At 31.2% G+C, this 16,300-nt stretch overlaps 3 protein-coding genes across 3 annotated transcripts; all 3 read right to left on the reverse strand.

Annotated features, from left to right (window-relative positions):
* Positions 1-1,823: 1,823 nt before the first annotated feature.
* Positions 1,824-3,196, reverse strand: LOC145963375 (uncharacterized). The gene is made up of 5 exons (XM_083085234.1): positions 3,179-3,196; positions 2,692-2,925; positions 2,394-2,590; positions 2,061-2,298; positions 1,824-1,916 (listed from the first exon to the last, which is right to left on the reverse strand). Exons 1-5 carry the CDS (start codon positions 3,194-3,196, stop codon positions 1,824-1,826), a joined length of 780 nt encoding a protein of 259 aa, XP_082941360.1.
* Positions 3,197-4,076: 880 nt separating this feature from the next.
* Positions 4,077-7,026, reverse strand: LOC145962456 (uncharacterized). The gene is made up of 3 exons (XM_083083512.1): positions 5,700-7,026; positions 5,015-5,464; positions 4,077-4,701 (listed from the first exon to the last, which is right to left on the reverse strand). The coding sequence occupies exons 1-3, from the start codon at positions 7,024-7,026 to the stop codon at positions 4,160-4,162; spliced, it is 2,319 nt and encodes a 772-aa protein (XP_082939638.1). The 3' UTR covers positions 4,077-4,159.
* Positions 7,027-9,879: 2,853 nt separating this feature from the next.
* LOC145963223 (uncharacterized) lies at positions 9,880-16,114 on the reverse strand. The gene is made up of 4 exons (XM_083084942.1): positions 16,100-16,114; positions 11,986-13,956; positions 11,493-11,940; positions 9,880-11,411 (listed from the first exon to the last, which is right to left on the reverse strand). Exons 1-4 carry the CDS (start codon positions 16,112-16,114, stop codon positions 9,880-9,882), a joined length of 3,966 nt encoding a protein of 1,321 aa, XP_082941068.1.
* Between the last annotated feature and the right edge of the window lie 186 nt (positions 16,115-16,300).

Genomic DNA, 16,300 nt, shown 5'->3' on the forward strand with positions numbered 1-16,300 from the left:
ATTAGAATTATTAAAGGTGTAGGTTAAAATTTCATGTAATCGAAGACAGAATTATAGATATTTATTATCTAATGACGATTTTTTGAAAAGCGTATACTGTACATTCACTATATATTAGATCACTTATGGCCTGGAAATTGATAGACAAAGATCATATCTCGTCCTCGATATCAGGAAGTAGTTATCCAATAGCAAGTACTTCCGCTATTTTGAACGTAGACGTTAGATAAATTTAGTTAATAGATATTGAAGAAAATTTTCAATCTTCTTGATAAGTATTGTTTACATGTTATTCGATGTCTCTATGAAAGTGAAGTTGAAATATAGATAATTATAAAATATTTTTATTTTAACACGACATAAATAAAACTGAAACTGTTTCTCTCTTTATAAAAGGAAATAAATTATATTATAAAAATGGAAAATATAGATTGGTTGAATAAAAATGCATTTTTAATTAGTAAAGTATTAAAATAAGACAATAATATACTTAAATAAAGTAAAAGAAAGAGAAAAGGAAAGAATTATCGCATAATTATAATTATGATGATAAGATAAAAAAGAGATGATAGTAATTTTAGATAATTATTAAGTGTAATAGTTATGTGCTATATACAAAATGATAAAAACAGATTTATATTTAAATTTATTTTTATTTCAGACATTTATAATAATTTTAAAGAATTGTTCGTTTTTAATTGCATATTCTTTTGGACTTAATGTAAATTTGATTTAGAAACTGTTATTTTAAATGAATATTATTTTTTAAGTTTTTTAAATTGTGTTTAAAAAAAATATTAAAATATTAAAAGTATAAAAGTATATAAGTATGAGAGTATAAAAGTATATAAGTTTCGAAATTTATATTTTCAAGATTAACATAAAAATTATATAATTGACTTTAAGCGAAAATATCTGCATAAAAGATGCTATCATCTCTTATTTATCTCTACTTCGATATTTTATGATCTTTGTGAGGAAAAATAGAGAAAAAGAAATGTATAGAGTAATTTATACACAACAGATACACAGTCAAAATAAATAACACACCTTTTTTATTTTAGAAAATTATGATATTTTCATGAAACTATAAAATTAATTTTTTAAAACCATGCAAGAATCATATATCTCTTTAGGAAAGAATAAATAAATAAATAAGAGATTTTAAATGGCGATTTTCTTCAAGTTATACTGTTTTAAAGATCTTAAAAAAATTGTTAATATATATAAGTTTAAGAAACTGACAGACAACTAGGCGTATGATGTATTAGAATTTTTGCTTATACATCAGAACTAATTCTATAATTATAATCCACCATCTATGTCATACTCGGATTAAGAATAGAACGATTTAATTCAATTACTATATATAGTAAAAAATTGAAAGATATATATAAAATAAATACTATAAGAAATATATATAAAATAATATAATAAACAATAAACTACAAATGAGAATTATATGCATGTTCATTAAATGGCATATTTGTGTATACAAGCTTCGAGATGTAAGATGAATATGTAAACTTATAATTTTAAATACAAATTTAAAAAAAATATAATAACATATTGTAATTTCAAATATATATTAATATATTGCTGTACTGAAGAAGCGTAAATAATTTGAAAAATGAGTAAGGTTATTAAATAAATTGTAATAAATATAAAATAAACTGTATATTAACTTTTATTAAAACAAAAACATTTATATGTAATAATTACAAAATATTCATAAGACTATAAATGTCTCCTAATGTACCGCCACCATAAATGTATTCTTATATTATTGATATGTGCAAAATATATATAACATAAAATAATTTTCAATTCCAAGGATGATGTAACTGTTTTTGTAAGCTCGCTTGGTGAACCGCAGCTGCTATTGCATTTTCTTTCGCAGCTAATATATCCTTTTCCTATGATTAAACATGATTATATTGATTTAATATAAGAAATAATATAATATTAAATTTATATTGATATAAGAAATAATATAATAATATATTTTTTTAATCAAATGCATAGAAAAATCATATATATTAAAATTTATATATTGCTACCTTAGCTTCCTGTTCACTCTGGTTAATCTGTTTATCAACATCTTGCTTTTGTAATTCGGCTGCAGTTGCAGCTGCGGTTTTTTGAATCGCCACAGCTGCAGCGGCTTCTCTCGCTGCCGCTACCTTCTGAGCAGCTGCTGCAGCTCCTTTTAAGGTGGCTAATCTCTGTTGCAGCGCTACTAGTTGCCGAGCGCTGGCTTTAGCTTCGGCTTCAACGTGTTGGAAAATTTCTTGCGACCTGCATGAAATATAATACTGTAAGATGTAACATTACGGATTGTGGGAATTTGTGAAGTATAATGATGGAAAACAAAGCGAACTAATTATTCGTACCTTGCAGCAGCTTCCCTTGCTGCTGCCTCCTTTGCTAATGCAATTTTCTGCTGAATCACCGCGGCTTGTTTCGCTTCCGCAACTTTATGCTGGGCCAGAGCTACGTTATTGTTCGCGTCTTTTGCTTGTTGAATTGTTCTCAAAACTTCCGGCGGATATGCGATGCTAGGTGTACCAGGCGCCGGAGCTTTCAAAGCCTATAAATTAATAGCTAATATATTTTCAAGTCTTAAATATAGATTGTATATGTCTTGCATTATTGTAAAATGATATGCAAATTCATAATAAATACTCATACCTGAAGTGCCACATCGTGAGTGGCTTGAGTTTGAACTTGAGCGAGCGCTACATCTGGATTGCTCAATGGATTCCAGGCTGAAGCCGCAAAATTTGAGGGAGCCCATGATGCAGGACCAAATGCTGGCATGACTCTAAATAAATCAGGCGATCCAAAAAATGCTACTCCGCGCTTTTGCTTTTTCGAATCTGATTTTAACTCTACTACAGATGCAATGGCAAATAGAAGCACGATCTATAAATAAACATTATTTTTTTATTTGAATTATTAATAGAAATACAATTATTTTTATAACAAAAATTGTTCAAAATAATTTTTTTTAATGTGTCTTGGAAATTTTTTTATAGCTTGCATAACAAATGCAATTTAGTTATAAGAATATATGCTTTTTACTTGTTATATGATTTAAACTTGTATGTGATTTAAAACATTTTATAATATTATTTATTTAAATTCAGTAGAATTAAAAATATATGAATTTATATACCTTTACCAAAATCTTCATCTTGTAAGGAATATTGCTGAACTTGATACTGAACCTTTCATGATAGCTCCCTGGTATATATACAACTTATGATACGCGAGAGAATGCTTTTGCGTCTCTCCGGGATAATCACAGAATCAATTAAAATTATTATAGGTGTATATAAGAAAGATATAATAGGTGTACTTCTCCTAATAATGATTTTTTTGGAAAATACATGCTATACAATCATTGCACATGAAGCTACTTACGATCTGGAAATCGATGGACAAAGATCATATCTCGTTTTTGAATTCAGGAAGTAATTATCTAATGATGAGTATGTAGCAAATACTTCCGCGCACGCGTTATCTTCATAGATTTTAGATAAATTTATTATATTTAACAGATATTGAAAGGATTTCTATTTTTTTTAATAAGTAGTGTTTATATAGGCCGTTATATATTTATAAGATGGTTTATAATAAGATCGATACAAGAAATAGGTAAACATATAAAACATTCATTTTTTATTATTCCAATACATAAACGTAAATAAAAGAGATTTTAATTAATTTTATAATAATAATTAATTCCAACTAATTTACAATAACAGTTTATGGAAAAATAGACTATGTTGTATGAAAATGATATATATGCGTAAATTATTTGTGAATAAATAAAATTCAATTACTATAATTAGAAGAGTAAAAATATGTTTAATATAAAATTACAATACGTTCAAAAACATAAAAATATGATTATATGATATATAATTACTGTATAAAATGATTATATAGTATGATATATAATTACTGCATAAAGCAATGAAATAAAAGCAGCAGCAATTATGCATTAACAAATGATATATAAAATTGATATATAAAATATTTAATCTTCTTTAACAAAGCCATATAAAAATCTAGGTTTTCTCATTCTATGATTACATCCTCGTTTAGATTATTATCAGATCTAGAATCTTTCTGTATTTATGAGAGAATGTACTCATCCGCTCATTATATTTAGCCCATAAAAAGAAGCCGTGTCAGGACCCGATAATTGCTTCACATTCGATCTAACCATTTCCTCGGGCGAATATTTAGCTAATTTTCGAATGTTTACGAAAGAATCTTTATTTTTGGAGGCAGATTCGTTGCCAATTTTAGGATTTTTAAATTTGTAATATTTAGTAGCTCGAAGATAGTTTTCTTTTTTCGTAGGTAAATACGTTTCAATCGCAACAGCCTTATTTTTCGATTGTTTAGAATATTTTCCGATTTCGGGATTCTTGTATCCAAAAACCTCTTCATGAATCACCTTCGGCGTCTTTTTAATGGAAATATCTGAACCATAAGCTACACTGTCTTTATAACCTGCTTTTGGTATTCTGCGATTTTTACGGGAAACCCGGGTTTTTTGGCTTGTCGGTTCTTCAAATTGCTCGTGATTTATATGAGATCGATTGTTGTTCTTTTGTTGTCGTTTAGAAGGTACTATCGGATTATTATAACTATCTATTTCTGGCACTTCTTTTACATGTACATATTCTGCAAATAGAAATATTAATTCAATATAACTACATTTGAGGAACTGACTGTTGATTTATTAATTAATCAAAGAATATAATTTAATGTAAAAATCTCTTTTTTGAAAGATTAAGGAATTTATGTCTGTAATTTTTTATGAATAGATAATATTATATTATTTTAAAATCGAACAAAGTTTAAGAATAAAATTCAAGAATAACATTATTTTTTGAACAAATTAAAATTGAATGAAATATATAATATTTGATTGAATAATTTTAAGTAAAATTGTTATAAATAATTTTAGATTGAAGTACTTGTAAATTCTACATACTTTGTTTTGGTAGTTCTTTTCGATAAGATTCTTCAAATTCCTGTTCGAAATCTTTTACATAATATTTAGGCTCTATTTCGTCAGAGCTTTCATCAACTTCTTCGCGTCTTTTGTGTTTAACGCTTTCTTCCTTCTCTTCATCCTCTTCCTCATACGATTCATGCGATGATTTTGGAGAATCAGTATATTCAGCATGATATTCTGATGGATCTTCTTCTTTTTCATCATCGTCCACTGAATCATGCTTATAGCTGGAATATGGCTTATCTTCGTCGTCATCGATTTGCGTTTTATACTTTCCAAATCTCTCATCGTACTCTTTGAAAGGATATGACGCAGAAGGTTTAAAGTCACTTTCTGTCGGTGGCTCTTTAAAATGCTTTCCTGGTTGATGCTCGGCATTATTATCTTCAGAATTCTGTTCATCTTCCTTATCCGGATTTTCATATCCTATGCATAAAATTTTTTCAAAATAAATTCTAATAAATATTCATTTTTAATCTATTTTATTACCTCATAATCTAAAAAAGTATTAAAGTATTTATATATATTTAAAACCCTTAACTATATATTTAAAAACCTTAACTTAATAAAAATCTTATTATTATAAATATTATAAAAGTGAATATATTTCACTTAAAAGTTTACTTTTAATTGATGACATAATTTATAAAACAGTACAAACTTTCATCATCCCTATCGTCATTCCTATTGTCATCGTCAGATTGGGGTGTATGTGGCTCCGGATTTTTCTTATTGATGATCTCTACATCATTTAGAATACCCTGCGTTGACACGGAAGGATGGATAATATTTTGCTGTACATTAATAGGCTGCACATTACTACTATGTTCCAGTCCAAAGTGCAATTGTGGTTGACTATAAAGAGATTCGTAACTGCCTTGCACTTTAGGAACATTATTTGGAACTGGGTAAACTTCTACGCTGGCGCCTTTATACTGCGGAAATTGCGGACTACTGCTGGCCGTCTGAATTGGCACAATTTGACCTTGAAAACTCGACAGAGGCGACAAAAATGGCGAAACGTTTCTCGATTGAAGAGCCATGTTGAGCTTTGGCCCAGTTCCAGAGTTAAATGCCAAATCCGATTCGGTCGGATAGTTTGCACTTAGAAAGAACGGCTGACTCTCGAAGACGGGTAAAACTTCGGTGAAGTCCGCATTATTCTGAAATTGAATGATCGGGACTGAAATCTTCTTACCATTCACATCTACAGTAGCTTCATCTTTCTGCTTGGAGCTTTGCGTCGCTTTATCCGACGACGGAGAGACACTTGATGCCGTTGGAAGGCTCAATGCGTATTCGTGTGTGATAACTTTCGACAGAGGGTAATTTGTTTTGTACACTGGCACTTGTACGATGGAAGACGAAGCACCGTTCTGCACGTCCTGGGAGATAAACTTGTTGATACTGGGATACGAGGGATATTCGAAGTCGGAGAAACCCGAAAATTCAATAGGTTTATCTTGATGGAACGCATTGGGCGAGTAAATGCCTTGCAGTTTCTGGACCGACTGCGATACAATTGGTTTAGATGCATCTAACGGTTTCTCGGTGCTCGTTGCAGTCTTGTACGAATTGGAATTATTCAATATATCGAAATACGGGATAAGCAGATTATTCTGATAAAATTTACTTTGATGAACAGGCAGAGGAACGTAAGAAGGCGGCCGCTTGGGAACACTGCCGTATGCATGAGAAGATTTTTGATTCGAATTGGTGTAAGAAATCCTCTGTGGTTCCGATGCCTTGGCGCTTCTATAATTAGATAATCTCGTGGTAATATCCTGAGGTAAAGAGATTTTCGGTGTAGTTCCTTTGAGTCTCTCCTGATTATTACGAACATCATGACTGGAATTTATCGCTCGTTTTGATTTGATGGATGTTACTGATACGAAAGTGCCAGTCGAAATTGCGATGTTTATGGCGCAGCATATCGCAGGTATAAAGAAAATGGTGTTTATAATCTGGAATATATTTAGAGCATGCATTTTAAAGATTGTATTATGTATTTAATATTTTAAATATTTTCACCACAAAAATATTAATACTAACAATTTATTTAACTAATCTGTCCCAAAAAATAATCTACAATTAATTATAAAATAATATACATAAATTATGTAACGCACAGAATAATAAATAATGTAGAAAATTCAGCATTAAACACTTCAGTGATTTTGATCTAATTATGAATCGAAAATATATATAATTAATTACAAATATACGATGGATATCAATATTACATAATTTAGCGTAATAAAAAATTAAAATTTAACACGTGAGTCATATTTATAAATAAATAAATATTGCAACAATATTGCGATGCAATCATCGTTAATGAGATAATTGTTTAAAGTTATTAAGAAATTAGAGAAACATACCATCATGACATTCGTTTAGTGAGTACAAGCAGATACCAAAGTTTGATATTAACTGATCACGACCAACAATCTCTCATCTTTTATATTCGACGCCTACTGATGCGAAACAACAGAATAGATTGGACTTTTCTAAATCTAATAAAAAGCATATTAAGAAAAACCGAGTCAAATCACCGCTTCTCCCTGATCAGTGAAACCATAATCATAATCATAATTATAAATATGCCATTGATCTACCTTTTTACTATCAACTTATATTTCTCTCTTTGTAATTTAATTGTTATTAAAAAATGCAATGCAACTATATTACAAACATTGTAATATAATTATTATAATGTAAATATAAAATAAATAATTTTTGTTATGATAAGCTCTCTCGTATAAATATGATTTTATATTAACTTTAATAAAAATTAAATAAATTGACATATAATACAAAATATTTGTTGAAAAATATACAACATTATTTTTTAGAATAAAAATTACTGTATATCTATCTTTAAAGTGTATTAAAACATTTTTTAAAATTAATAATAGAGCCGCATTATTTACAAGAGAAAAGTGAGAGATGATTGTATTATATTGTATTATTCTGAGAAAACTTTTGTGTGTGTGCACGAGCGTATCTATTATAATAGTATCATGAATTGGCAGAACTCTCTCGAACTAATGTGAGTCCAATTCTCTGAGTATTTTCCGAGAAAGTGACAGTTGCATAATAAAAATGCTTTAATGTATTATATATAAGTTCTATTGAGTAAATTTATAAACGATAATCACTGTTACATACTACGAGGTGAATGCCTTTACTTTTTTGGGTTACGAATGAATTATTATTCCAAGAACATGGAAAGAATGTGATTGTTTTTACATACATTGTGTTATTAATTTATTAATATTTATTATTAATTTTTATTTATAACCATTATATATAGTTTCTTTCTACATAATAACATTTAATTTAATATTTATTCTAAGACATACAATTATTAATTATAATTTATAATTTTTTATTGTAATTTTATATTATAACATTATATATTAGTTTTAAAATCACTAAATTTCTACTATTATCATTTTCAATCATGCAATATAATTATTAAATTTTTACGAAAACAAATACATCTACAATTTATTATTATAAGAGAAATAAATCCTAATAAAATATAATTATAAAATAAATTATTAATAGAAATTAAATAAATTGACATAGAATTGCACATAACTGCTTCCAAAGTTTCGACACTTCTTGTTGACATTATTTTATTCAAATATTGTCTATGTAAAAAAGAAAGAATAATAGAATTATACTATTTCTTTAAGAATTAATTATCTTGTTATTTTATTAAATAATATTTTTATTTTGCAAAAATATTAAATTATTAAATATTCTTTAAACAATATTTCACTTAAACATGTATTTTATCATATAAACATAATAAAAAAGTTATAAAATTAGAGATTATAACACAAAGTCTTTTCAATTTTGATATAATAATATTTTTTCTTTGAGATAGTACATTAAATGTTTTTATTAGACTAGTTTTATAATAAGATTTAAATTCCAATCTAATTTTGTAATAGAAAGATTGGAAAAACTACCATGAATATTAACATCATGCAATCATAAAAACGTCTCATCTCGAGACTGTTAGTACAAAAACTTAAAAGATTGACTTTGGAAACAATTTTTAAAGCAATAATGTCAAAAGTATAAATAAATTTATTAAATTTTTCTTTTTACAATATGATTTGAGAGAAGCATTTTTAATCTAATTTAAATATACACACATAATAATTAAATTACTCTGATATCAAATAAAAAGTATTTTAAAAAAAGTATTTTAAAAAAATATTTAATTCATTTAGAAATAAATTTTTATACAGTTATATTTAGCTAGTCAAAAATGAAATTTTACTACTTACCTCTCTTCTGCAAAATTTTTTTATTTTTCCGCGATATGGAAAAAAGTTTACCTGATTTTTTTATTCTATTTTTATACACGTTTTTACAAACAGATAAATGAAAGATATATCAATGAAAAAATAAAATAGGCGCAAAAAACGCTGTACAAATTACAAGATGTATATATTTTTTCGTTTAAATTAATATTTACACACAATATTCGCTAGAACGTCTTACAAATGAGCGATTTTTCTTTCCTCTCGATCCGAGTATTTCATACGAACACATTAACGATTAATTTTTCAATTTCCGTATAAAATGTTACTTACTATACATATAATTAATTACTCATAACGCGAACAATGCGATCAATACTGAACACTATGCAGCTTTTATTGAGCGAATAAGAAAAAATTTGTCCGTTTTTTTTTTATCGAGCAAAAACATACTTATTACCTATTTCTAGTCCCTTGCGAGTAGATTTATAAATCACGCGCAGATACAGTAAACGCATCTCGTGATCGAATGTCTCGCTTATACTTTTGATTACGGATTTATGCGGTGCCAATCCTCGAATAAACTGTCTTGTTGATAACCGAATCCGATGGCGACGCGACGTCGGACCTCTCATTCATGTAATCCCTTAGGGCGTCGTTATAAAACTGCTGCTGCAGCCGATGCTTTTCATTCTCGAAATATTCTCTCACCTGATCCTTGTCGCGAAAATAATTCTGTGTGCTTCTGGTAGGTAATTGTTTATTCTTCATCAATAAACCGAGCAAATTATGCATTCTGGGATGATTAATATCATAATTCTTGTTATTCGACGACTTGAATTCTCTCAACATTTTATCAATTTCTGGTGACGCTGTGGTGAATGCTGTGTATCTATCAAAGGACGGTTGATGCCTAGAATCATAGTTGAAGGTATCTGGAGCAACATATACATGTATATCGCTAGAGGACGATTGTAGACCGCCGGATTTATGTGGCAAATTGCTCGGTCTTGCCGGTCTTCTCGGATTATTTTTAAACCTCAAGGATCCTGGTCGTTTCTTCGGCTTGTCGTGAAAAGGATTTGTCGAGTGCGAAGGTTTCGATTTTGGTGGCGTGAGAAATTCCCTTATATGACTCTCATCTTTGAAATTATCAAAATCGAAGTTCGAATCTTCCGGTTTATGTTTCTGATCTGGTTTAACAGGGCCATGATAAATATGTATCGGTCCACGAGGTCGAGTTTTCAGCAAATGTTCCAAGGTCGTTAGCAGCGGATCTGGTTTCTTTTTATTCGAAGATTTTGGCGCATTAGTCGTGCGCACATTATGCATACTCTGATGCGCCTCGAGAGTGTCTTTATACTTTGACTCCTTCAAGGAAGCTCTTAATTTCTGCATTTCGATTCTCAGCTTTGCCAAGTCGCTCGCTTCGGAATCATTTTGACCGTTTTCCTGAGGTTTTCTATCATTATTCCATTTCTGTGAATTGTACATCGTCTTTAGAGATTCTTTAAACATCTCCTCAGCATACTTCTGCAAATCCGAGGTCAGCTTCGGCTTTATAATTAATTCGCTTTGCGCCGCGAGTGACGGTTTGAAGAAGTTACCTCCGGGCACGACGGGCACCAAGTTCAAACCTTGCTGAATAGGTTCGTGAATCGGTTTATTATTGAGAGCATTCTGATCTTTAATGATGTCAACGTTCGGGACAAAATTAATAGGATTAAACATCGGTTCCTGATTCTGGAACGTGCCTACTTGCTTAGCTTTATTCCCGTTCTCTGTCAACGAATTTACGTAATTTGGAAGATTAACAGTCTGTGGAGCGATCGTACTGAAAATTGGAATGGGCGTCGTCAGAACAGTAGTCGGATAGTTCATCGTCTGGTATGTCGTGTCAATTTGACTTGGTTTAATGTTGGGATTTACAATTTCCACGTTTTTAGTACCCACATTCGGAAGATGCGCGTTCCCTGATGATGGCTCAAGCGCATTGTTGATATTGCTCGAATGACTAGCCGTGTTATCGATAGCCTGCAGCGTGATGCTGCCTAGTCTATGATTTTTTATCAAGTTTTTATTTAATGAAGCTTGATGCATAGCATCCGCGCCGTTATTTTGTAGCTTGACATACTGCATCTGATCACGTGGCTGTTGCAAAATAAAATTACTATTTTGCATATTTTGTTGAGGAATCAGCTGTTGAGTGTTTACGGTTATACCGTTTAAAGTCGCACCAGGTTGCAATATATTCGGCACTATTTCTTGAGGTTTCACAATCTGCTGCGTATTCGGATTCTGCAGATAGTAGGAGTTGACGTTAGTCGGCTGCTTCTGTTCGTTCTGGCCGACGGCTAGATTCGCGGAGGCTACAAAATTTGCGCCAGAAGCAGAGAACGCGTTCTTCTTATTCTGCGATTCCACGATCCTGCTTTCCGGCATTGTCTGACTGGGCAGCAGCGTGGGCGTCGTCGGCGAATTTTGTATCTGTAAATTACCATGATGCAAAAAATTTTGACCTTGTAGTCCGTGAGGATTTACATGTATTTGAGTTGTCTGAAGCGGCGTTTGCAGAAAATTCGGGAATGTTTGAAGAGTCGGTTGCGGCACTATCAGTTGCTGAATACCAGAGTGCATTTGATTTATCGGCATCTGTTGAACGACGGTAGGAGCCGGCGTTATGGTAAACGTCGTTCGTGGCGTTACGTTGTTACTCTGCACATTCTGAACTCGTATATTCTGCAATGCTGGGCTCAGGCTGGATGTTAAGGCAAACACCGGTGTCATGGTACTTGGCAAATAGCCCCTCAGATCCTTGTTTTGTTCATTTGGATGAGGAAGAAAAACCTGCACAGGATTTTGGAAAGTATTCTGACCGACGATAATATCAGGTATCGGCGTGGAAACCAAGTTCTGCAAGTTTGCCAAATTCTTTGATAATTGAGCAAAATTCTGAGCAATAACAGGCTGAGGAGTACTTAGAAGAGGAGTAGTCGTGCTAAACGCTCCGATTGGTGCGACGGTGGCAACGTTTTGCAAAACTGCATTGGACATGTCAAAACCTTGACTATTACCTAACGCGGTTGCGTGATCGAAGTTCGCTACAGGTACGAGATTAACCAAGAACTTTGGCTTTTCAACCTGATTCAATTCGACTCCGTTGGAGTGAGAAACCTCGACGCTCGGAGAGATCTGACTCCATGAATTGATTTTTGATCTGGAGCCATTGTGTACTTTGGAGCTTTTTGTTTCTGTATTACTGCCTCTGGAACCGTATCTAACGTCCTCGACGCTCTCATCGTGATGATTTGTACTAGGATCGTTGAGCCATGGATTCGCCTTCACCTTATATCGGTGTGATCTTACTTTCGAGGAGTTGTATTTCTGCTTGTCTTCTTCTGTACTGTCGTTCATTGTGCCGCGATGTTCTTTCGGAAGTTTCCTAGAAGAATCAGTATACGACGGACGTCTTCGAGTCTTCTGCACTCTCGGTCGCTCGATGTATTCGGAATAATCTGTACTTTCGTCCGAGAGATTCTTAGAGTCTTCCGTGCGATGATAACTACGTTGCCTGTTGTCATTATAAACTTGGTAGCGATTTGATATCTCCGAGCTAGAAGACTCCAAGGTTGTGTCCGGGGCACTATTAAGCAGATGGTTATCAAATTTCATGTCCGTTTTATGATTGTTCGCCTCAGTAACTACGACCGGCTTAAATCTATAATGTGTCCTCGACAATTGCGGCACATTATCGTAAGTTCCGCTATGAGCGAGTCCATTAACCTGATAATTCGTCCTTGATGAAGATGAGACCGTCGCTGCATTCTGTCCGTGACCATCGTAGTTCGCGGTAACTTGCTGGCGATAATTATCAGTAACTTTCTCCTGCTCGTGCGTAATTTTCTTCATATCTTGCGCGTCATACGAATATTGCGCGTAGGAATTTTCATCATTAATTTGCTGCGACTGCTGACCGTAATTGTGGGCATAGTTCCTGATTTTCTTCCCTCTTCCTTCGTTCGAGCTCTCCGAAGAAGACGTGTCAGGTTCGCTGTCAGTCTCGGTGTTCACCGTGCTGCGCACATTCTCGTAAAATTCCTGGTAATTGGCCACCGCGGGAGTGTCATTGTTGATCTTCAGCAACTCGAATTCATTCGTCCGCCCTTCCTGGAAATCGAAAGACCTACGATTCGTCAACGATCCAGGATAATTCAAGAAAATCCTCGCTTCCGAGGAATACGCTAAGTCTTCCTCGAATTTTTTCGCCCTCTCATCCGAGCTGTCTTGAGCACTTACGACATTCCTCGCGTTGCTCTCTTCAGACTCGTTCTCCTGCTGCTCAGAATCGTCGATCTCTAACGATGAGTCGTACGAATCAGGATCGTTATACGACGGAGAAGCAGACGGCACGATAGGCACAAAACCGTTGGAATTTTCATAATGTACCGTTGCGCTTTCTGACGACGATATGCTCGAGTCTTGCTCTTGAGGATTTTTCGAATCCGTGCTCGAATGTTTTACAGCCTCTATTATATTCTCCGATGCAGTTGCGATTTGGTCGAAAATCTCATCACTTTCCAAGTTGGCATCCTCTGTGCATCTTATTTGCGGCCAGCTGAGAATCACCAATATGACCTACGAAAAATAAAGTAGTATTAAATTGCAGTTGAAATTTGATTAAATAAATTAAATAAACTGATTAATTAAATAAACTATCAATAATTACTAGTAAATTTACTTAAATACAAATATCATAAATATTACATGACGTATAAAACTAAATATAACGTAAAATATAAAATAAGAATTAATCAAAAAAACATACGCAATGCAACGCAAGATTTTCATGTAGAATATATTTTCATCAAAAAATTACATTTTTAACTGAAAATGAAAATTTTATTACAAGGAATGCATTTTTACATAATATATGGTATAATTAAAAAATTTTACAATATAATTGGCAATAAACATCGAAGAAAAATTGCTATAAAAATATGAAAATTTTAAAGATTATCTCGAACATATATCACACACTTTTAAAGAAGAAAGTAGCATATGCATTGCAAAGTTTGGATAGTCGCTCTATGATAGTAAGCAGTATTAATTGCTGTTTTGTCAAGGAGATGACCTAGAAAAGAAAAGCAGACTAGAAAAGTAAAATGCCAGAGCGTGTACGATAGAAGGACTGAATGTGCACGGAAGCAAATCTTCGTAGACTTTCTCACCGATTCATGAGTATTTGACAGTAATAGGCCCTCCATGCAAGTATGATTGCTAAGTTAATAATTTTAAATAACCAAAAAAAATTATCAAAGCTCGGAGTGCACAATTGTATGATAAATGACTTTTCCTTTATAAAATGCAGAAACACGAACAACTAACACATAGCTCGACCGTTTAGAGAGTGCCGGTGAAAAGTAATTGCGGAGAAAACATAGCCAATTTAAACTATGTAATTCTTCATGCCTATCGTTAAACAAGTCGGTCGAAGTTGTCGATTGAAATAAACCTCTCGTTAATATACCTGTCTTTATGTCTAATTAAAAACGGTCTCGGTTATCAAATTTGAAAAGCATTTAATATTACTAATATATGTAAATAATAATTTTTTCATAATTTTCAATATAATTTGTGTGCACGATTTTATTTTACTTATCTGTAATTAAATTTAATTATCTGATTAAAACATTGATACATAATATGAATAAAAAGATTTTTATTAAAATTAAAAATATTTATTAAAAGTGCTAAATACTAGTCAATAAATTATTTTTAAAAGTCGAGTATGTTTCAAGTTAATAAATTTAATTAGTTTGATTTGACATAATAATATATGCAATAGCTTTATAAAATTGTAATTTATTTATAATTTATTTTTATCAGTATCTATAATATTTAACGAAAAATATTTATTTAATTTTACAATTAAACTGCTGCAATTTAAATTAATAAATTAAACTTACTTATAAGTTATTTTTTAACTTTATTATTAAAATTTTTAACTAGTTACAAGGAAAGTATTTACTAATTATCGTAATCTCAGTAGATCATAATACTATCCATAAGATAACTAAGTAAGAAGCGCACGCAATGAAAAAAGTTTCTCCATCATGTATAATATTATTTAATATAAATCCTAAGCATCTTTTTAAAGTAAATAATTTAAAAAAGATAGATGTGTTTGTAGAGAAAGAAAAAAGAAAGAATAAGCATAAATCACATAACGATAAAAGTTTTTACAACAAAACATATTATCAAAAAAGCAATAACTAAAATATAAAGCATTTTAGCAGTATATAATGAAAGTATATATATATACATATACATATATATGTGTGTTTTAGAAAGAGTATACATATACATATATATGTGTGTTTTAGAAAGAGTATAGAATAAGCCAAGCTTTAAGGACACTCATTCTACTCACCGTAAAGAGTACTTTTTTTCTATATGTATATGTTATTGAAAATATATTTTATAAATTAATAAATTATACATGAATATTTTCTAAAAATATTTTTCAATATTTTGTATATATGAGAGAAATCTATTACTTATATCAACTTATATAGAATTATATATATATATATATATATATATATATATATATATATATATAATTCTATATATATATATATATATAAAATTCTGTAGAAGATTCTCTATTAGGTTCCTTCTTACTATTTATCTACACAGAAGTTAACTGATTTTGTCACTACAATAAACACACAATAAACTTTACACTTTCACAAAGTACTTTAATCCAAGTACTTACATAGTATAGGATCATTTTCGTCGAACGTGCTGACTCTTTGAGATCCCTCGAAAAATCAAACACAATCAAAAAGATCCGTGTGTCACACTATACTCCGCGTACACATTGATTGCGACCATTCGTTCTCTTATCCTCGCCTTATAATTCCAAGGATCCTGCGTGGCGAGCTTCCACGCGAGAACTGAGCCATATAGTAGATAT

The sequence above is a fragment of the Camponotus vicinus genome, unplaced genomic scaffold (genome assembly GCF_025532165.1).
Source record: "Camponotus vicinus isolate PSW18456_S1 unplaced genomic scaffold, iyCamVici1.0 SCAF_12, whole genome shotgun sequence".
In the NCBI taxonomy this organism is placed as follows: domain Eukaryota; kingdom Metazoa; phylum Arthropoda; class Insecta; order Hymenoptera; family Formicidae; genus Camponotus; species Camponotus vicinus.